Here is a 23,787-nt window from a genome sequence, read left to right on the forward strand (position 1 = left end):
AACCTTAAAAAAGAACCTCCTTGTACTTTAGCTTATCCTCTGTACACAGTTTAAGAGCTGTGAGTCAATCCCTTTTTAAAAATCAGTTTGTTCTATAACTTCAGCGACTAGCTAGGTGGCCTAAGAGACAAGAACACAATGCACTGATAAAGCCGGCTGACTTGGAAATCCACTTGAGGACCCTACTGGGGCCCCTGAGCAACTAAACAGGGACCTCACAGTTCCAATTACAGTTCCAATGCAGACTGCCAAACTGCTAAACACTGTTTCCATTTACATATTCTCTGTTATAACCCCCTACCTCCCTACTACAAATACCAAAGTCAAATGAACAACTAAAGGGCTTGTTCAGTAAGTCTGCTGGCCTATGACGAATTTAATTTCTACATCTATTTCTGAAGCTATTATGGTCCTCAAGTGGTTTCTACCATGCACCTGCTTTACCTTAATAGATGGTTATAATACTTGTACAAGAGCAACTTTAATATTCCTTTCACCAACACTGTTTGTAGACAGCCCCTCAACCCTGCTTTAACACAGCAGGGATGTGGCAAAGAGCATTTCTCTTAGGCTTTAGCTCTTTGCCATTTTCAAGGCACTGCTATTGTGAAAACATTTAAGAAATGTGTTTGTTTTTTTTCCGCTTCACATTTATATTAAAAACAGGGTGTATTTTTTTCAACCCTTGTTGAATTCACAGCATTACAAAAATATTATTTAAATGTTGAGGTAATTCAATCATTCCCAGATATGTAAAATATATATTTTTTTAAGTTTTCCTTAACAGTACCAGTTTGGTGAAAGGCCATTTTAAGAAGATTAAATAGACCTTATAAGGGTATTGTTATACATGCAATAGGTGCTACTGTGTATTATATTGAGATAAATATATAATATACCTCTACATACCCTTCAGACCCTTCAAGGACAGCATTAACACAAAACATGCCCTCAAATTTCAGTTTGCATTAGAACAACCCACATAGCTTAGCAGAATCAGCATCACAAAGCTGATAAATTGTAGTAAAAAAATGACCTCCCTCCTTACACAGAAGACATCTTAGTTTTTACCTTAATGGCCAGTTTTCATTACTGGCAATGATGGCATGGTATACCCACAGCCTTGGCACCAGAATAAACAATAATAAAAAAATAAATAATAATAAACACACATTACACACACACACACACACATATATATATATATATATATATATATATATATATATATATATATATATATATATATATATATATAAACAATTAACATTTGAGTTCGTTTAGTCAAGGATTAAAAGAAAATCGGCATGTCATACCACTGCCAAGGAGAAAGCAGCATTTATTATTATTTATTTATTTTAAAATCAGCCTGAGGATTAGATATCCTTCTCACTTTCGGAGGCCTGTGCAGACCTCTTATTATTCAAATCAACAAAACCAGCAAATAATTCATAGTTAGCCCTGCTTGCACAGTATGTACAGTTATGAGAGGTCAAATAGTCACTCCTCTGCACAGTCACCCAGGGATTTGGAACCTGGATCTCCTTGATCCAGGTTATTCACACTAACAAACAGGGTTCCTAATGCATACCACTCTTTTTCTAACCCACAAAAGCAGTCCTTAAAAAGTTGTCAGAAGGGAATTACAGTACATAGCAAAGCCTATGACAATTATTGAGTAAACTGCACTTGCACGCTAATAAGCTAACAAGAGCATTACGTGATCTCATGCGATTCCTTCCCAAAACACCAGCAAGAGAATTTAAAAAGGTCTCTCATATAGGTTGTTCCGGATTCACATGTCACAGCCCGTCAAGGAGGCTGAAGTAACTGCTTTTTTATTTTTCATTAAGCTATTACACGCTAGTTTCAGATACAACAGTGGTACGACTACTGCTTTAAAGCATATGGCTTTGTCAGTTAATACATTGAAATATTTCAGAACTAACATGCAGGGGCCAGCAGTGCTTTCAAGTAACCAGAGGGGACTTGAAACAACTTCAATTCTTTAATCTGTTTTCCAGTTCCAGGCCTTCAGCATTGCAGGTTCTAAACCAATACTGATCGCTCTGTACAGAATTAACTCCAAGGTCAAATCTTTATCATACCTACATGAGTGGCTTGTAAACAACATAAAAAACCAATCAGAGTTGTAGACAAGCCTGTAGACAGTGTCAACACCACATGTATTTAAATGGCAATGACACAGTGGGAAGGAATCAGATAGTAATACACCTGGCTTCTAGGTCAGTAGTTTACAAGGCCTAAATCATGTGTAAAAGTAAAAGTAAACATCACTGTCTTCCATACATTCATTGGATGTCAAAGATGGCAAATGTAAAGAATTGTCAAGTGTCAACAGAAATGTAGACTTTATTTCCTACCCCAGCTTGGAGCCACATATGGGCTTATAGGGGGATACCCTGTATAAATGCAGAGATGTTGACAGATTTGTTTTCCTAATAATGAACAGCTGAGGCTGTATGTTAAATCTCTGTGAAGGTAAAGTTAACTTTCATTAAAAATCTCAACCCACTCCCATTCTTTTAAAACAGAATCTCTTCTGTCATTTAGTTTGACTTTAAATTGTAACTGCTATTGAATAAAGTTTTTGTGAGTATGTTCTCACACTTAGACAAATAAGGATACAGATTTGACCTTACCAGAGCTTTTTAAAAAAAGTTTTGCTACTTTTTAAGCACTGATAACCCCCTTTTAGTAACAGTGATTAGTTAGCCGTTCAGGCACTCATTTCAATAGACAAACACGAGTCATGCATAGCATAAGTAACATATCAGCTTTAGTACATTGCTACTGCTGCTTCTTCCTACAGAACCTCTCTCAGGCATTCTTAAAGACACCCAAGAAATCAATCCCCACCCTCCCCACCCGCAATGAAGTGGAATGGTCTACAGAAATTGTTGGCCCACGAAACTGGTGCATTAAGCTTCTCAAAATCAAATACAGCCTCTATAGTATGCTGATTGACTGTTTAGGTACCAGTCAACCATTCAAAGTGATCATCATGCCCAACCACGTTCCGCTAGGTAACTACAAAATGTAGCCGAGCATGTTCTAAACATTTAAAAGTGATTGTTTAATTAGGCAGACCACCCATTCAACCTGACTTAGATCATACTAGCACAGCGGTGCTGCTACCATCAAGTTTTACAGCTGGAATGGAACTGAAGTATAAGTGGTGAAGTGACTGGCATCCCCTAATGGGGCAACATTATTTCCATACTCACATCTAGCTTTAGTCCCACTCTTTTGTTATTCAATCTGCTTTATTTTCTGCAGCCTAATCCATCTTGAAGATTAATACCACACAGTAATGCATTGCCCCTCATTGCTGCAGCTAGTGAAACAGCTGTGTCTGTCCAACCCAGTTAAGAGAAACGTTAACAGATTAAAATTACTGTATTTCTGCTTTCTGAGGGAAAAAAAGTTGAAAAGAATTATGGGAAATGTCGTTTTAAAACTTTGAAATATACCTTTGCTTCTATGACTCGATCCCACATATCCCACAATACTTTTCAACGTCCTGTCCCTGCCTATTGGCTGAGCGCTGCATGGCAAGCAGGGGCGGTACATTTATCGATACACAGATAGACACGGAGCATTTAGCTTATTTGTTTTGAAGCTACCGACTGTCTCTGTTGAACCGAATACTGTTTTGCTTTCAGCCGTATTTTTATTTTCATTGTCAGGCGCGCTCTGGATTCAGTACAGTGCTGACATGTCATTTCCTAAAATTATATTAAGCAAGGTTTCGGGTAAATATATAAAGAAAAAAAGCAGTGTATATTTTAGCACTACTACAAGACCATGTACAGAATTAAAACTAACAGACTAAATAATAGTAATTGTTTTGTAACAATTTAATTGGTTTAAAAGCAAACAAGATTATCCATAAACTAATGTTCACAGAAATAAATACAAAAAGAGAATTTCGACAAAAGCTGCTGCAAAGCACTGTGGTTGAAATTGAAAACGGTTCCCACGTAACTTTTTTTTCCCCAGAAAGCAGAAATGCAGAAACGTTAATCTGTTAACGTTTCTCTCGTGAGACTGGGTTGGCCTGTCTCACACTTTGAAACTTTGGGTAAACAGACAGGTGTGTGTTGTATCAAATGACTGTTTGGAGTGTTTTCGTGTGTGTGTGAATTACAATAAATCACTTCTTTTATAGGCTGCTGTTAAACCCTAGTCCCATTCCCTAGTACATGGAATATCCAAGTATGGTTTAATGCATGCTAACGAGAGGGCTGCTGCAGCCCCTCTGTAAGGTCCGCTGTTGTGTTGTGTGTGATAATGATCTGTGGTTGTGGAGCAGGCGGACAACCTTTAAGGCTCAAACAAGTCCACGTGCCTCTGCTGCTCCAGCTCACGGTTGTACCTCTCAATCTCCCGGTTGGCCTCCTCCACATACTCAGAGATAAACTGCTCCATCACTGGGAGGGCAATGATCTAAGGAAAACAGATTGTGTACCAAACAGACCTCAAACACCAACATGAACAGGAAATACAGCTCTACTGTCCCATACAGTAACTATTCCTTGCACAGGTCTTTTCTTCTCAACGTTTTTATAACAGCACTACAGTCATCTGTAAAAGTAGACAAAAGATGTTGTAACTTAAAACTACTGTTCTATTTATTGTGTCCAAGATATATATTTGTTATTAAGACATATTTATTTTTTAAAGCAATTGTTCAGATTGCTAATAAATATTAAAATAAATTACACCAAAATAAATTTTCACCATTTGTGTTACAAGAAGATTCAATTAAAAGAGCCAAAAGTTTATCTATGGTGTTGGTTAGTAGTTTGGCAACATGAATAGTTTTAAATACCGTGATAGATCAGACCTATATAGTCATAAAGTTAAGCATATGCATTTAAGACAAGCTAACTGTTCATCCCAAACAGGTAACAAATCATATATATATAACACTTTGATCTATTCAGTTTGTGAATGATGACCAATGTACCATTCTTCAAACAAGGTTACTTTAAATATAAAACATTTGAAAGGATACATGGATGGAAGTCCATTTTCTCTCCAAAGTGGTTAATAAACTGGGTCCCGTTGTAAAAGTATCCGGCCGGAAGGGGTTCCAAGTGTCTCTTCACCTGAATGGAATACAGGACGTAGGGTTAGGACAGGGTCATATTAGAAAACTGACACTGAGAATATATTTCTTGAATGGGTCAGTATGAAGGGTTTCATGCTGGAACTTGCTAATAGACAGCCCTTCTTTAAATTCACACTACCAGTGAGATGGTTATTTGACCTTATAATAAGGTCAAGCAAAGAATATAAAGAAACAATCTAAATAAATAAACCTAGGTCTGCTTCACTCATCTAGTTAATTTTCATTAATATTTAACTTTCATGTCAGTTATGTGTATGTGATTGTCCTCCACCAATACTCACATGAATGTTCTTGATTTCCTGCATTGTCAAGGTCTCGTGTCTCTTCAGAGCTTTCTTTGGAGAGTTCTGTGAGAAAATACTGATATTGGCAAATTATCTTTTGTGGGAAAGAGAGCCTTTGTTATCAGGAGTGGGCTATCTATATTTCAGCTGTGACTGCATTTAATGTTAATGTCTTTTATTAGCAAGGGGCTGGGTTAATCTGTCTCTGGTGTCTCTGGATAGTATGCATATATATATATATATATATATATATATATATATATATATATATATATATATATATATATAATGTGTTTGTGTGCTTCAAGAAAATCTACAGTGCTATGAGGTTCTTTTTTTTGTAAAAGGGTATTTAATGATCATTATTTTATATATATACATACAGCTCTGAAAAAAATTAAGAGACCACTGCAAAATTATCAGTTTCTCTGGTTTTACTATTCATAGGTATGTGTTTGGGTAAAATGAACATTTTTGTTTTATTCTATAAACTACTGACAACATTTCTCCCAAAAGTCTCTCTAAAAGTCATTTAGAGCACTTATTTGCAGAAAATGAAAACTGGTCAAAATAAGAAAAAAGATGCAGTGTTGTCAGACCTCGAATAATGCAAAGAAAATAAGTTCAGAAATCAGTATTTGGTGGAACAACCATGATTTTCAAAGCACAGCTTTCATGCGTCTTGGCATACTCTCCACCAGTCTTTCACACTGATGTTGGATGACTTTATGCCACTCCTGGCGCATAAATTCAAGCAGCTCGGCTTTGTTTGATGGCTTGTGACCATCCATTTGCCTCTTGATCACATTCCAGAGGTATTCAATGGGGTTCAGGTCTGGAGATTGGGCTGGCCATGACAGGGTCTTGATCTGGTGGTCCTCCATTCACACCTTGATTGACCTGGCTGTATGGCATGGAGCATTGTCCTGCTGGAAAAACCAATCCTCAGAGTTGGGGAACATTGTCAGAGCAGAAGGAAGCAAGTTTGCTTCCAGGACAACCTTGTACTTGGCTTGATTCATGCACCCTTCACAAAGACAAATCTGCCTGATTCCAGCCTTTCTGAAGCAGGGTTGTTCCACCAAATATTGATTTCTGAACTCTTCCTAAGTTAAAACATTAGTATTGTGTTGTTTAAAAATGAATCTGAACTTATTTTCTTTGCATTATTCGAGGTCTGACAACACTGCATCTTTTTTGTTATTCTGACCAGTTGTCATTTTCTGCAAATAAATGCTCTAAATGACAATATTTTTATTTGGAATTTGGAAGAAATGTTGTCAGTAGTTTATAGAATAAAACAAAAATGTTCATTTTACCAAACACACACCTATAAATAGTAAAACCAGAGAAACTGATCATTTTGCAGTGGTCTCTTAATTTTTTCCAGAGCTGTGTGTGTGTATATATGTGTGTGTGTGTATATATATATATATATATATATATATATATATATATATATATATATATATATATATATATATATATATATACACACACACACACACACACACACACACACACACACACCACAGACTATAAAACTAGTAAGAAAGAACCGTAAGAGCAACTTGCTAAGAGTATGGAATGTCAAGGTTATCTGTATTCTTGTTGTTTAGATTCTGTCTGCCTTGTTTTCTGTTTGGTCCTAATATACTGGTGACTTTTTAAAACATAGAAATTTAAGCACTCTGTCCTCAACTGAATTATCCGAATCATGGTTAAATTCTAAGTACATCAAGTACATTAATCATTAATCCTTAACCTATCCTACTGCAACACATATAGTGGTATCTTTTATTCTGCGCAAATCTGGTTATTTCCTAAATCCACAGTGACACAGCTCAATGACTGCACTCTTGGACACCGGGATGTGATGAATGAACCGGAAAATGATACAAAGTGAATCTAAACAACTAACAGAGCATATTAGTAACTCATGATATTTCATGCTAGATGCTCTTTGGGACAACTGTACTTAAAGGCCCTTAAATCAATGCCAGAGTTGTTTATTTCTGGTTGGAGTGTTTTTTTTTTTTCCTTTCACATGAACTGTGCTAATGACAGAGCTTTGAGAATCAAGCACCACATCTCTCAACCATTATTACTGTACACTTTCATGCCATGTTCAAATAAGATAATACATGGTTGCATTATTAAATTGCAGCTCCACAGGGGGTCAAGCTTTAAAGGAAAGCTGGGTTGGTGTTACCTGCTTGGCACACTGTCTGAGCCAATCCCTCAAGGCTTCCTCACTCAGACTGATGCCGTCAAACACGATAAAGCAGTCTGAGGGTTCCTGCCTGGCGCCCCCATTCTGAGAAGGGGGGGAGGGCCCCTCCTGCACAGGGAGCAGGCTCAGGCTGTTGGTCAGGGTGTGGTGGTTCACTTCAATCACCTTCTCAGAGTCTGGCAAATTAATCATTTGGAATTGAAATGCTGAGGCATTATAAGTATATAGAGATACTCTGTCCAGGCAGCAGAAAATAAATTAAAAAAAACAGCGGTAGGACAGTAGTACAACATAGTTCACATATGCACAGTAAACTATATACTGTTCTGAATACATCCAGTTAACAAATAAAATAACGCAATATATTATATTAAATACATTTTAAAAGAAAAAACAGAAAACAGCAACTGGATGATTTGAGACCCAAACTTGCTTTAAAAAGTTTGGGATGGGTGAAATTTTATTTTCATGCATAACAAATTTTAAATAAAAATTTCAACAAGAATAAAAAGCTAGGTATATTGTTCAAGAAAGCCCTCTCACATGTGCTTTGAAAAGAAAAAAAAAAGAACTCTTCACAAACTCCAAAAGCATTGTTTTTACCTGAAAATCTAATTCTACCCTGGATGTTGTACACATTTCCAGCGAACGGATTTGGTTTCAGTGACGACTTTAATGCTGTGAAAGAGAAAAAAAAATAATGTATGTGCGTATGTACAGGTAGTGGACAAAAAAATTGAAACACCTGGGTAAATGAGGGACACCAAGTATACTGAAAGCAAGGGCTTCCACACAGGTGTGGCTCATGCGTTAATTAAGCAAATAACACCCCAGCATGCTTAGGGTCACATATAAAAATGCTGGACAGGCCTGGTTGCCTATAAATCATGGCTAGCATATCTGCAAGAGGAGACCTCAGTGACTTTGAAAGAAGGGCGATTGTTGGGGGGCATTTTGCAGGAGCTTCAGCGACCAAGACAGCTCAACTTAGTGATGTTTCACAAGCAACAGTGTCTAAGGTGATGTCGGCATGGAACTCCAAGGGAAAGACATCATCAACAAAGGGCAACAGTGGGTGGAAGCGCATACTCCAGGATCGTGATATCCATGCATTAATTCGAAGTGCAAGGCTAAACAGGCGAGCAACTGCTGATCAATTGACTGCAAATTTCAACCTGGGGCGTGAGCAGCCAGTTTCATTAAAAACGGTCATTCGAGAACTCCACAGAGTGGGATACCATAGTCGGGTTGCAGTGCACAAACCGCTCATCACACCTGGCATGCACGTTTGCGAGTCCAGTGGTGCAAAGAGCACAGGTAATGGACTACTGAGCAGTGGAGAAATGTGATATGGTCAGATGAATCCTCCTTCACCATGTTCCTAAAGAACTCTACAGCCCTGAGTGGTTTGTTCCAACAGTGAAGGGTTCTGGTGGTTCTGTAATGTTGTGGGGCGCATTATCCTGGCATGGTTTGGGTGCACTCATTCCCTTAGAAGGCAAGGTCAATGCTAATCACTACTTAAATGGTACTGAGTGATCATCTTCACCCCATGTTGCAGCATTTCTTTGCTGTCCGGGGGAGGGGGAATGCTTCAAGAATGACAATGCCCCCATCCACAGAGCACGTGTGGTCGCCCACTGGTTTGATGAGCATGACGCTGATGTTATCCATATGTCATGGCCTTCTCAATCACCATATCTGAACCCAAATTGAGCATTTATGGGATATTCTGGAACGACGTCCGAGACAGCGTTTTCCACCTCCATCAACCAGACGTGAGCTGATTGACTTTCTCGTGGAAGAATGGTGCTGCATCCCTCCTGCACAATTCCAGAGGCTGGTAGAATGACACGGCGCATATAGGCCAAACTGGCCACACGTGGTGGCCCAATGCCCTATTAAGTGACTTTACATTGTTGTTTCAATTTTTTGTCCACTACCTGTATGTAGACATAATTGCAATATAAATGTACTTATCAATAGTGCATAATTAGGAAAACTATTATATTGAAACAAAGTATTCTAGCAATCCCATGTTAAATGATTAATTATCAGACCAAAGAAGCTAAGCAAGGTCAGGCTGGTAATTATGTGGAGGCTGACCACCACAGGGTGATGTTCTGTTGGTGGATCAATAGACAGCAATCATCCCTCCTCGAACAGAACTCAACCAACATGTGCAGTCGCTGTGATTTTGTGGTGTCAGCCTTTTAAGAGAAGATTGGACATCATGCCAACACTGTAGATGTTGATGGTTCCATGGTATCTTTAACATAAGCCCTGTGTACATTCTAACACTGGTCACAACTCTGCCCTTGGGGATCTTGAAACAATGCTAACCTTTACAGCGAGCCATGAAGCGGGGCTTCTCCAGAGATCGACTGAAACGGATAGTGATCAGGGTCATGGATGGAAAGACAGGTCCAGAACTGAATTTGCCATCACTCCTGTAAGAACATCCAAATTGAAATAAAAGTTACTTTGATCTGGTAACCTTGTAATTAGATTAGTTTATTCAATGTATTCTTCTTAATAAAAAAAAAAATACAGGAACATAGGAAGAACTCAAAATATATTTATGTTTGAAAAATCAGAGTATGCAATTACAATATTAAGTACGCAGTACAGATATATCAGATCAAGAAAAGCCTGCATAAATATTGAAATTATAGGACTTTAAATCTAGGAAATCTAACTGAACCAACAGTTTTACAAGTTAGTAAGAAAGACGATAAATATGGCTACTCACCAGCCAGGATACATTAAATATCGTGATCTTAGCAGACTAGGTTCTGTAAAAATGCTCCCAGATAAAATCAGCTCCACGTCTTCATTCCTGGATGCAGGACAGTTTTAAAATGAACATGTTTGCTTTTAAATGGTCTTGGAATATTTAACTTATTTCGGATTTGCAACTTAGTCCGGGTAATGTTGGAATATTTAAGTGCTCCACCCCACATCATAAAAAAGCAAGTATGTTAATAACATACATTCCCTGCCACGGCTGTTAATATAAAAATCATGAAATATCATGAAAAAGTAGAACACCATGATCTACATATTCACCACAAGTAAAAATGTGTGACATACGGACAGACAGAGACAGAAAGACACGTTCCTCCCACCTCTTAACTTGTGAAGATACACAATGGTTCTATGTGGGAAACACAAAAATGATCAATAAGTGAAGGAAGACAAACACAGAGACGAAGTCCAGGGTTACTAATGTCTTTACTCACAAATTCATTTTTTTTGAGTTACCACAAAGAACCATCGTGTTTGCTACTTATATCACATGTAATCAACCATTTACTTACAATATATGTATTTAAGTAATCTAATTTTATTGTACAAATTAAAACTTTGCTGTTTATGTGGGGAGTATTGAGTTCAAAGCATGCTACAAGTTAACCAATTTTGGCTTTGGACTAAGGCAGGCAGGCATGCAAGCAACATCGACAAATTCAAGCGTGAAAGGTATTGAATCTGCTCTATCTCTAAGCTCTAGTTTGTCCCAACTTATCCCCCTATCTTGTCTCTCACCTGGTGACGGCCCCCTTCTCAGCAAGGATGAAGGCTGCGGTGGGGTTGGCAGCTCGGATGAGGTGCTGGAGCTGCAGGAGCAGGGGGTGTCTCTGCTCGCCAGTCAGGCCAGTGAAAACTACATTGCTAACCACACCTGCAGCATGGAAACAAACAAAATAAATAAATGCAAGCTCAGAAGGTTGCCTTGTACAAACTATCTTGCGATAGACAGAAACATAGGTTTTAGTTAAATAAATAAATAAATAAATTGGGGACACATACAGTACAAAATGCATTTCTACAGTGTGTTTTAAGGCACCTAATCATTGAAGTTACTAGTTTCAAATGTCCTGATTTAACCGAGTGGTTCTTATTGAAATTACTCAAACATTGTGAAGTGCAGCTCCTCAACTCATAGTCAAAGCACAATAACAGACAATAATATTTGAGTAACTTCAATAACAACCACTCAGAATGATTGCAAACATCATAAAAAGGTGAATAGCATTACGTTCAGATCCAGTCCATTCATGTCCCCTACCACACTACTTGAATGCAGCAGTGGACTCACCCATGTACACATACCTTGAGAACACTGCTCCAAGAACTTTGGAAATAGAAATCTAAAAGGTAAAAATGAAAAAAAAAAAAAAAAAATATATATATATATATATATATATATATATATATATATATATATATATATATATATATATATATATATATATATATATATTATATAAGTTTTAGTCAACTAACACTGGCTTTTAGTGAAAGCTGATCAGAGTTATTCCAAAGGACAGATTCAACTGCTTTCTTCAGATTATAGATAAACTCTCCAAACCAACTAATCCTCCAATGAGATCTAATTTTGAAACAGTCAGACATGCGAGGATGTACTTATAATACAAGCATAGGCAAGCTTAACCCTTAGAACTGGTGAAGGGGAAAAGTCAATCTGTTTTATACACTGCAGGGCAGAGCAGAGCATGGTGATCCTTGTCTTGAAGCTAACTCAATGCACTAGCACAATCCTATTACATTTATAAATAACTTTTAAACAAGCATTCCTATAAGCAAACTAATTCTGAATACTAAATAGCAAAACAAAATAAAATCCTAGTGGCATAACTTTAAACCATCTTTACCATTTGTTCAAAATAGGGCTCTGTGGAAGGTGTGCTTCAATTCGGTTAGTTTAATGATTCACCCCATACAGTAAATCCCAGAGTAATCTAAAAAGTTGTCAACTCTGACACAGGTTGTGTCCTTTTTAGGGAAGGCTGGACAGAGCTTATTGGAAATCATAGCGTCTTTTCCTCAGATGTTTTCAAACAAAGTGAACCCATGCAGAAGCTGGCAAACAGTTAATGAAAGCTAGCAAGTGTTGATGGAAGGTTGGGCCCCACTTCAGTACATAGGTGCAAATCTTCTATTTTCAAAGGCTGCTTATCAGTTTTGAGGAGCCAGCCGTAGGGACGATAGTGAGAGTCACAGCAGAGACTGTGCCCAGTACAGTAAATACAAAGACAGGAAGTAGGAAGCAGGGGACAAAGAATAATAAAAAGATACAAAACAACTGTTCTTCTAAATTGTTCAGACCAAATTGTTCAATCCAATTAAAAAACTAGTGTTGTCTGAACTAGGGTAAAAAAAAAACATGGAACTACCCAAAAAAATAGCACAAACATATAACACGTACAAGGGATGCTTACATGTGTGAGGTGTAATTTAGTTAGCCTGAAGAAGAAGTAGCTGAAGAGTCAGATCACATTTAGACAAAACTATCACAAATTAAGTCAAGGACAAAAATGTTTTGACTAGTGCCTTCAACAGGACACTTCCCAAGCATTTGTCTTCTTATAGTTCTACCTTAGAATTCTGATTGACTGTTTTCAAGTTGTGGATGACAATTTATTATAGGCTAACAAAACCTCAAAAGAGGTGTACATGCACAAATGAGAAAGTTGTGTATAAAGCATGCTAAAAACACGATAAGGCAAAGGTAAGCATTGTTAAAAACAATAAGGTATGGTAAATCATAATAATAAAACATGGAAAACCAGGGAAGACTGTTTTTATCTAAACCCTGGTTCCCTGAAATAAAAATGTAACCATTACAGAATGGGCATTTACCTCCTAAAGACACAAATCCTGAATATTGTGTACCAAAGTTGCTCTTTGAGCCTGTGACCCAGTCATGGACCCTCCCCCAAGGGAACAAAAGGACTGCGCTCCCAGATCTAAGCACCATTTTTCCTTCAAGCCTGCTGCAATCATAGACGCAGCGACCTTGAAGGTTAATGGTTACATTTATATTTCAAGGAATCTTAAGGTTATGATAATAACCTAACATTTCCCCCTTTCAAGTACGAAATGTAACCATTACCGAATGGGTGTGTACCAAAACTGTCGCAAAATTGCGGAATGACCGGAATGCTACAAGGCTAAGCCAAAGGCTGACTTGTGCGTTACCATTCGGTAGCAAATAAATAGGATGAAAAATGTATGGAGTTTCATCTCCATGCCTGTGTTGTAAGGGTCGACTAGAAAGCCATCCTTAACAGTGTATTTCCAAAATCAGGGTTTTGAGGATCCACGACATTCAGTCTGTAGAACCTAGTTAAGGTGTGGGGAGTAGCCCACACTGCTGCACTGCATATGTCCTTGACAATTGCACCCTGGAATAAAGCCCACGAAGTTGCAAGCCCCTGGTTGAATGGGCAGTGAGCTTTTCTGGAGGGGGCAAGTTGGCCAGCTCATAGGCAGTCCTGGCTGTGTCTGCTGTCCACTTGGACAGCTAGTGCTTAGACAGGGCTTGACCACAGGACTTCGCCCAAAAGCAAACAAAAATCTGTTCAGACTGCCTCCAACTTTTTGTCTCGTCAACATAATACATCAGGGCCCAAAGAGCATAAATGGAGCTGTCGCTCCCTGTCAGACTGGAAAGGTGGATAAAAAGCTTCCAATTCCATAGACTGGTTTACGTGTAATCCCGAGATTGTCTTGGTACGGAGCATGACCATTGTTGTGCCCTCTGTAAAAAAACAAGTGTGCTTTTGCGGCGGTAAAAGCGAGCACGAAAGCTGCTTTAATAGGTAGAAATTTCAGGTCAGCTGAATGCCAGGGTTCAATTAGAGGCTTCATGAGTGCATTACACACCACGTTTAGCCTCCAGCGTCCTTCATAAGTGGACAAAGCCATCGAACCCACAAGGTAGATACCCATCTGAAAGACACCCCACTTGTACTAGTACTGCGAATGCATGAACGTTCTGGCATTCTGCAGGGTGTCAAAAACCCTGCTGGAAAGTCCCAAACGGCTCAAATGCAGCCGTTCAGGGGGCGTGCCGTCTAACTTCACGTCCTCAGGATGGGAAGGCCAGTTCCTGTTCACTCACCTATTCAGAGGGGGCGATGGACAGTATGTCCACCCGTGGATAATCTGTGCATAATAGGCGCAGAACGTGTCTTAGAGCTGTGGGATAATCTTTTCTCAAACATGAGAAGAAAGGGACACAAAATTCACAGCTGTGGTTAACCAGGGCCTCCTTGGAACGCTCTGGCCCCAGGCAGAAAGTGGATTTACTGTGCTTGTCTTCTATAGGCAGACTGGCACTGCACGTCTCACAGGGATAGAACCTGGGCATGATGCAAGGAGCAAGCAATGCAATATACAGTATAGGGTTGAGACAAGACCCAAGCGTGACCGGTTTGTGACTTTAGCACCGGGTCGGTTCAGCACAAGTTCGATACTTTAGCACTGGTTCGGTACCGGGTCATTTCAGTGACTTCAGCACAGAGTGAGAACAGGGAGGGTACCGGGTCAGTGACTATCACATGGTCTCGGTTCGGTGGCTTTAGCACCGGGTCGGCAACGGTATCGGTAAGGTAACCTCGTCCCAGTACGACAACCCCAGTCCCAGTTCAGTATCGGGTTAAGAGTGGATCAGTACTGGCGATACGGGTCCACCTGGTCAGTAAAGCCACTGGCAAAATCACTCAGTCAGTACCAACACAAGACTGAGGGAAGCCTGCTTGTCAGAATAAACTAACAGCCTTCGCAATGGTGATGCTAAAATAGCTGATCACCAAAATGGCATCTGGATACTGTGGTTTTAATTGCAAGCAACAACAAGCAGAAGCGAGTACCTCAGTCCTGCGCAGTGTTGCTGAGCCTAGCAGCTGCTTTTACTGCATGTGTGCGGAGCACCACGTTACAGACAGGCCTGCACGTGGTATCTGTAAAACACAGAAATAATCACAATGAGAACATTTGTTCAACAAAAAACAGCAATATAACAATTACATAAATATAAAACGTCTCATATGGTGCTAAATAGCAAAAAAGGTGCATGAGGGGAGAGCACAAAGTCAGCTGACTTATGTTGTTGGGTCCCTAGGAAGGAGCGACTCAAGCCGCTAACTTCACATGGGGCACAAGGCCGCAGCAGGACATAACCAGCAACAGGCTGCAGTGCACGCGTAAACAGAAAAACTACTGCAGCAATTTGCTTACTATTATATACAAAATGTGTAGAAACACATAAAATGCAAAAAAATATACAGATATAAGCAACAGTTGTACTTATCTGAACAAGGCCCTCCATCAGGTCAGTTTTGAAAGGTAAAATTTGTTCTCTCAGGGGCAGGGCCACGACTACATCACAGGTTCAAAGAGCAGCTTTGGCATACAATATTCAGAATTCGGGTAAATACTCATTCAGTAATGGTTAAATTTCGTACTTGAAAGGGAACTATGCTACGTACACACCATAACCATGGAAAAAAGCATATACTGTGCAAAAATGCAGTGCTAAACTTGCGTTGATTGCCCAAATATTGTCAAAAGTATGAAATTCATTTTTGCATGTTTTCAAGGGACAGTTTAGAATTTCAGTATTTGGTAAAATGAAGGGAAATGATAAGATTGGATAGCACTCTGGATACCTGTGCTCCATGTAGCTGCTGAGTGGATCCACGCAGGCTGTGACTGCGCCCACAGTGAAGGCAGACTGAATGTTGGGGTCAGGGTGAGCCTGCACAGCCTGCACAGCATCGATGGCATCTGTGTATCTGCAGCCGAGACAGCAGAGAGAGTGAGAATGTGAGAGCTGACAGCACAGTACAGGTAGGGTGCCAGCTGGAAGAGCCAGGGCTCAGGACAGGGCTGAGGATTCAAAGAAAACACCCCTAGAAACTTACCAGCAGGGGCCGGGGCTTGAAGCCTGGGGAACCTGTTTTGTTCTCTCCTCTAAGTGGCTCTTACATTGTGTTTACTGACAACAACATTTTCACTACCACTATTGCCCAGTATAGGATTCCACAGAAAGTAAAAAAATAATATAAAAAAAAAGCCTTAACATATTAGCAGGACTTTATGAAACATAAAAGTACACTCCATCCTATTGTTTAGGAAAATATTCCCCCAGTAGAAAATGGTCATTAATTAGGAAGCTATTGTCCCAGCACAGACTTGCATGGGTTATCTGATTTAATGCCGTGCAAGTTAATTCTTCTGTGGAAACAGATATTATAATTACTGTCACATCATACACAAGGAACGCCAGCTCTGTCAACTTCAGCAGCCATTAATGTGAGAGTGGAACAGCATTCCTCAGCTGTCCTGGATACCCTTGTGTTGTGATGCAAAGCTGTTTTGTTGTTATTACAGCCTTAAGAGGACATACAGTCACAGACAAAAGTATTTGAGCAGTTAAACATTAGAAAAACTACAAAAGAAAGTGATTTCTATCATTTCTAATTGTTATACTGAAAGATATAATTATAGATTCAGCTTTACAACAAAATAATAAATTATTAAATAACATGCATAAAATTAAAAATAACATAGAAAAACAAATTTCCTACTTTGACAAAAGTATTTGGGCACTATTACGTTAGTATTTTGTGTGCCCAGCCTTTTCTTATTTAAAAGCTTGCAGTCTTTTTTGTATTTTGAAACTACTATTACTATATTATATATTTTTGCCCTTCAACACATACAACTTTACGTAATTAGGGTGATTATGCTGCTGGAATACACACTTCTGTCCAATAAGCCTTCTAGCACTGAGTAACAAATGAGTGCAAAATGTCTTGATATTTTGCAGCATTGACTGATCGTTCTGCAATACAAAGATCATCAGTGCCTGAGGAAGAAAAACAAGTCCATACTATCACACAACCTCCAGCATGTTTAACATGGGCACAATTAACTTTTCTTTAAATTCTTCTCTTTTTCCAAACATACTGTTGCTGTCTTGGTGAAAAAAGTTATATTTTGGATTCGCCTAACCATAAAATTTGGTTGACAAAATCATCAGGTATTCAATGTATATTAAGTATTCAATGGAAAACTCTGAATCGCTTTTTCTATGTGTATTGTTTTTAACAAAGGTTTGTATCTTGGTTTTCGCCCATGGACATTAATCTTGTTAAGGTACCGTTGCATTGTTCGCTCGTGAATTTCTTAACCATCTTCTCTCAATTTTTGTGTCAAATCTTTTGCAGTAGTCCGAGGATTTTGCACGGCTGCTCGACCGATTCTTCTTCCAGATTTGGCAGAAATCATTCTTGGTCTTCCACACCTGGAGCTAGTTCCTGTTCTCCTGTATTTGTTAATAATTGCCCATGCAGTGCTTTTTGGTAAACCACGTCTTTCTGCTATTTTTCTGGTAGTCTCTCCTTTTTGTTTAGATATATCACTGCCATTCTGAGATTGTTGCTGTACTCTTCATTTTAACCACTTTTTTGCCTTTTTGAATCACAAATTTCCAGTTTATTTTTCAGCACTTGATTATGTATTTATTAATTCTATAATTATCATCAGGTGTTGGTTTTCAATCATGACAATTGTCAATAATTAGCAACGAATGGGTTTCATACGAAATGTGTTGATTGCCCAAATACTTTTGTCAAAAGTATGAAATTCATTTTTGCATGTTTTCATTTTATACATGTAATCATGTGTTGTTTTATTATAAAGCTGAATCTCTACTTTAATTCATATCTAATTCTTATGCCAATAAAGTAACGTGGGTAGGGATTGCCAAATTAGTAACATAAATGGCATTCTGAACACACTTCTGAATGGTATTTGTGTAAGAATGAGTTGATATTTCAGCACATACCCAGGAGTGATCACTAGCAGTCTCACTCTCTTGCGCGTGTAGACTGATTGTCTAGAACTGCGGCCCTGCTGGGTCTCAAGGACACTTGACAGGTAACGCTGGAAGTTCACGGCACTGAAATTATTGCAGCCATCAGGTGCTTGCCGATAAACCACCCACCTGAAAAAAGCATGTGGAATGTGAGCACACAAGGTTAGTCAACAACAACAGATTATATGTTCTAATTATACATGAAATAATGTTAAGCAATACGCGATATGCCATGTATTCAGTGGCGAAAGGTAACTTGGCTAACTCTCTTTTGTTTTTTCTTTAAATTATTTCCATATGGCTAGGATTGGGATCCACACAGACCCTCTACAGTGTAATTGTTTCAGTCTAGTTGATTGTTTCAGTCTAGTCTTGTCTCCTTTGTGGAGATGAAATTATGTACAGTAGTAACTGACTGAGACACACATTTACCTTCCATGTTCTTTGTTCAGATTTACTAGAAAGTTGCCAAGGCTGTCTTTATGGCTTCCAGGAAGCCCTGTAATGATGGTGATTACCACCTAGGAAAAATACATAATAAAGTTTGAATGTAGGTACAGTATTAATGTCAGATCACTCCCAAGGCCCTTGTGACCACGGCTGACAGGACCTGTGCAACTCCTGTTCCTCTATGTCTCTAGCTGAACCATGCATTCATCAACTTAACCTTGGCTAGTCTTTTACATTTTAATCCCTACATGAGTGTGACACATGTCCGAAAAGTGACACCACAAATTACAGGACCACACAGGATCTCTACTCTTAAATACAACACATGAGAAAAAACAGCATTTCTAATGAGCCTATTTGGTAGATATTATCCTAAATTCTTTACAAAACAAAAAAAACAACAGTGTTACAGCTACCTTTTCAGTTTCCTCATGGATGTTTGCAGATAAACTGGTCTGATGAAAGAGTGCAGGAAGGTGAGTGCTTTTCACCGGCTCCTTGCCAACACTACTGACTTCAAAATGCATCATGAATCTTAAAAAAAAAAAAAAAGGTTTTGAGCTTTCACAGCAACAACTTAATTCTGAAACAAAATATAGCCTTCAAGCTAAGAAATAGTCTTGATTTACAGATATATAAACCATTAAATGAACCCACGTTTCCAGCTGTAGGAGCTCTGCTGAGGCAACTTTAAGATGGCACCACCTCTCACCCACTGGGACTGAATGACTCTCCCAGAGTTTTTGCAGCTTGGCGTGCCTGCAAGGACAGTAGAAATTAAGTCAATAGTGTGAAACAATTATTTCCAGAACCCATCACGAAGCACCTTTTAATTTTCAACATAGATTTCACAGACCTCTATCACATATTAAACTGCAAAAGTTACAACCATTAGTTTTCTATAAACGGAGGTCAATGTATGAATATACACAGGGATTTCCCATGGACTACTATACATATTTTGGTAACTAAAGAGGTCTGTCTCTTCAAAAATACTGACACCTGCTATACTAGAAAAAAGGATCCTGGAGGCCATATCAACATGTGTACCAATTAACACCTCTGATTACTCACATGTTTGTTTGTTCTTCTGACAGTTGCTCACTTCGTACCATCTTCAGCACAATTCCAGAATCGTCTAACTGCTGTTTCCATGTAGCCAGCACCTAGGGAAGTATTAGAGGAGGAATTAGCTAGACAATTCAGTCAAAAAACACACTGAGTTGAAACAGACAGTCATAGATCATTAAGTTCTATCAATTCCACCTACAGAGTGAAAACAGAAACAGCAACACCAAACTGAAAAAAAAAGAAATCTACTGGCTTTACTATCCCAGCTAGTGCAATAGTGCTGTACTTTAAAACATTTCTGAGAGGTGCTTAATACAGTACATGTTTATATATTGGGTTGCTGTAGTTCTGTCCAACTTTGTAGTGTTATCACAGTACAGTAAGACTGACAATGAACCTGTAATCACTGTAAGATACTGCCTCTACAGCGGGCATACGTAAGTTTATATATATATATATATATATATATATATATATATATATATATATATATATATATATATATATATATATATATCGTGCAGATTCATTTAATTAGCTTATTTTTTAATTATGTTGATGCAGTTATGGAATTTTTAGTTTAACTTGTGGCTTGAGAACAGAAAACTCCTCTTATATTTCCTGAATAGTTAGTATCGCTAGAGTGCTAGCTATACGTGTTACCTGTGAATAGAAAGCCTTGTAGCTTTTGGATTTGGGCAACAGTGCAATGGCGAGACAGTTGGATGTGGAGTGAAGCTGGAAGGGTAAGTGAGGGAGCAGAGATCTCTTATATTCAACAAGGAGGACAGCAACTACACTGGGGGAGTCCTGCAACAAAGGTAATACATAATTAGTGGAATTATTTTTCTGCAATTTTATTTTTTGTTTTTTTTCTCGTCATTGTAGATATCACAAAACTGTCAGAAGGGTTATTTTTGGTTTAATTTGGTCAGATCCTTGCATGTTCAAGTCTGGACAATAGGAGTGATGTGTCCTGGTCCAAGAGACCAGAGGTTTCAAACATACAAATGTGTTGCTTATTAAAATAAACTCACAATCCTCAGTCCTGGCTGAGGGGAGGTGAAAAAAAAAAAAAAAAAACTCCCCTTAGACAACCTTCAAATATTTCCCTTTTATTCAAAAGATAAAAACTGGCACAGACTAAATCAATAAATTACTGCCAGTTGCCATGTATAAGCTTTCTCTTCTACAAGCCAAGATCTAGGACATCAAACAATAGCAGGAAAGCTCAAAAATAGCCTGTCGAGCCATACAGCTCACACACCCCAGGGGTCAAAAGGGAAAAAAAGGCTACAGAGGTGAAAAAGTGTGCGTTTCTCTAGGCACTGTGTGCATTATCTATAGCACTCTCAATAGTGCACACATCTCGACTGGATGCGTGCTCTTTTAACAGATATTGTTATTAGTTACACAATAGCCTTTGTGCAAAGCAGCAGCTTATTTCATTCTACTGGGAGAGCCAGAACAATGTTCTACTTTCTTATCTTATTGTAAGAGCCTTGGAGTTTTTTTTTCATTTATAAAGCTCTAAGTTAAGGTTATGTGTTTGATATGAAAGCCTTGATAAACAAAGTGTTAATTGCTATACAAAGCAAAATTGTACAATAGTACCTATAAAAGTGTGTCGTGAGTTGAGGTTGCTGTGTTGCAAGGTTTGTCACTGCATGTTCTTACAGAGAAGAAAACTAACATCAGTTCTTACCCACAGAACTTTGATATTGGGCAGTATACAGTAGCTTAGGCAATAGAATGTAAGCTATTGTATACCACCCAAGACCAAAGTTCTGATGCATTCATCACTTTAAACTGCACAAACCAAAAAACATGGCATATTTTCTCAAAGTACACAATATAAATGTGCATTGCTTGCGTGACACAGTTTTCAGCTTTCATTAAAGAGGTTTATACAATATATATCAAGGGTGTGTTTGGGTACTGTACCTTTACAACTAGAAAGTAATGTCTGTTTGCTTTATTGCAATCTACAATTAAAAATCCAACGTACCCCATCATAAAACTTGAGTGCATTGATCAAATTCTTGTAGATAGTGACGCAACCAAAGTGAGGATGGATAAATAGAATTCCTTCTGAGAAGAAACTGATTTTACCTGAATGAGAGAAAAGACATGGGCTTAAACTGGTCATCATTAGAACAAAAGGGGGTATCCTGAAAATACAATATATGTTATAATGAATGCACTCCCTTGACCTCTCTTATGAGTATGGATTCTGTATTCAAATTAAATAATAAAAATAAGAATGACTAAAACAACTGTTAGCATAAACATTTTAAGCTGACTTCACTAACAGAGTACGTTTATGTCCTTAGGATTCTAAACAGACCATGGGTCATTGAACCTCTGTGACTTACATATTTTGACAAAAACCCCATAATAAACCTGGACCTGACCGTTCCATCAATAGGGTACAGAAGTTATATGGTGTATTTAAACTAGAAAGGAAGGGGGGAGAAATCAACAAAAAAACAGAAGGGAGACCGCAACAAAACAAGAACAAAAACTCAGGTAAGACAACCATTAAATGTATTTATCTAAATGCTAGAAGTATCAGAAACAAAATTCTAGAACTTGAAGCTACTGCACTAACAGGTAACTATGATGTGATAGGTGTTACAGAAACGTGGTTATCTGAGAGTGATGGGGACGAATATAATATTTGTGGGTATACACTGTATAGGAAAGACAGGCAGGACAGAAGAGGAGGAGGGGTAGCGCTATACATAAGAAACAGTCTTGAAGCCCAGGTGTTAAACCTGGACAAAGAAAATAAAACCGAATCAATATGGGTCAGAACAACAGACAAAAATTCAAAAGGCATAATAATAGGAGCATGCTATAGACCGCCAGATTCAGACGGTGAGCACAATAATCTGTTATACAATGACATTAGAAATGTGTGTAGCAAAGGAGAAGCCATACTAATGGGGGATTTCAACTTCCCCCAAATAAAATGGGAAAACCCGGCGGGTAGCGCGAAGGATGAAATAGAAATGGTGGAAATGACAAATGACTGCTTCCTAACACAATTTGTGAAGGCACCCACTAGAGGGGAGGCATGCCTTGATTTAGTCTTTTCAAATAACGAAGATAGAATAACTAAAACAGAGGTCAGAGAACCACTGGCAAACTCAGACCACAACATGGTCTCATTTGAAGTGTTTTTTAAATCCCCAAAAGTAAAGACTAAAGTTAAGGTTTACAATTTTAGAAAAGCAAACTATGAAGGCATGAAACAGAGACTAACAGAAGTAGATTGGAGTAAAATAGAGAAAACACCCACAGAAGAAGGATGGTTGTTCTTCAAAAATGTAGTACTAGAGGCGCAAAACAATTACATCCCTAAAGTAGACAAATCTAAATGTAAAACTAAATTGCCAAAATGGTTTAATAGATCAATTAAAAAAAATATTCAGCGAAAAAAGGCACTTTACAGAGCATTAAAAAAGGACCAAAAAGAAAGTACGCAGAAAGAGTACACAGAACTGCAAACGCAAGTCAAAAAGGAAGTTAGAAAGGCCAAGAGAGAAATAGAAATGAACATTGCTAAGGGAGCTAAAACCAATTCCAAAATGTTTTTCCAATATTACAACAGCAAGAGAACATTCAAAGAGGAGATTAAATGTTTAAGAGATACAAATGGCAAAATCGTAGAGGAAGAAAAAAAAATAGCAAATATGTTAAATGATTACTTTTCACAAGTTTTTACAAAGGAAGATACTGACAACATGCCCCACATGTCATCCAGTTCCTATCCAGTTTTAAATAACTTTAGCATAACTGAGGCAGAAGTGTTAAAGGGACTAGGAGCTCTTAAAATAAACAAATCCCCTGGGCCGGATGAGATCCTCCCAGTAGTACTCAAAGAAATGAAAGAAGT

At 38.3% G+C, this 23,787-nt stretch overlaps 1 protein-coding gene across 2 annotated transcripts in view; it reads right to left on the minus strand.

The window, feature by feature from the left end:
* Nucleotides 1-1,290: 1,290 nt before the first annotated feature.
* LOC121294305 (uncharacterized protein C20orf194-like) overlaps nt 1,291-23,787 on the minus strand; it is a 51,548-nt gene continuing 29,051 nt past the window's right edge. For both annotated transcript variants that reach the window (XM_041217907.1, XM_041217897.1), the window contains 17 exons: nt 21,895-21,998; nt 20,550-20,696; nt 19,890-19,981; nt 19,473-19,574; nt 19,232-19,349; nt 18,798-18,886; nt 18,336-18,494; nt 16,153-16,278; nt 11,789-11,826; nt 11,222-11,357; nt 10,428-10,514; nt 10,019-10,125; nt 8,279-8,353; nt 7,655-7,851; nt 5,440-5,505; nt 5,042-5,135; nt 1,291-4,454 (listed from right to left, as the gene is read on the minus strand). In XM_041217907.1, coding sequence (XP_041073841.1) covers nt 4,348-4,454; nt 5,042-5,135; nt 5,440-5,505; nt 7,655-7,851; nt 8,279-8,353; nt 10,019-10,125; nt 10,428-10,514; nt 11,222-11,357; nt 11,789-11,826; nt 16,153-16,278; nt 18,336-18,494; nt 18,798-18,886; nt 19,232-19,349; nt 19,473-19,574; nt 19,890-19,981; nt 20,550-20,696; nt 21,895-21,998 — 1,844 coding nt within the window. In that variant the 3' untranslated portion in view covers nt 1,291-4,347. The remainder of the gene's footprint in view (nt 4,455-5,041; nt 5,136-5,439; nt 5,506-7,654; nt 7,852-8,278; nt 8,354-10,018; nt 10,126-10,427; nt 10,515-11,221; nt 11,358-11,788; nt 11,827-16,152; nt 16,279-18,335; nt 18,495-18,797; nt 18,887-19,231; nt 19,350-19,472; nt 19,575-19,889; nt 19,982-20,549; nt 20,697-21,894; nt 21,999-23,787) is intronic.

This window comes from Polyodon spathula, chromosome 2, assembly GCF_017654505.1.
Source record: "Polyodon spathula isolate WHYD16114869_AA chromosome 2, ASM1765450v1, whole genome shotgun sequence".
NCBI lineage: Eukaryota > Metazoa > Chordata > Actinopteri > Acipenseriformes > Polyodontidae > Polyodon > Polyodon spathula.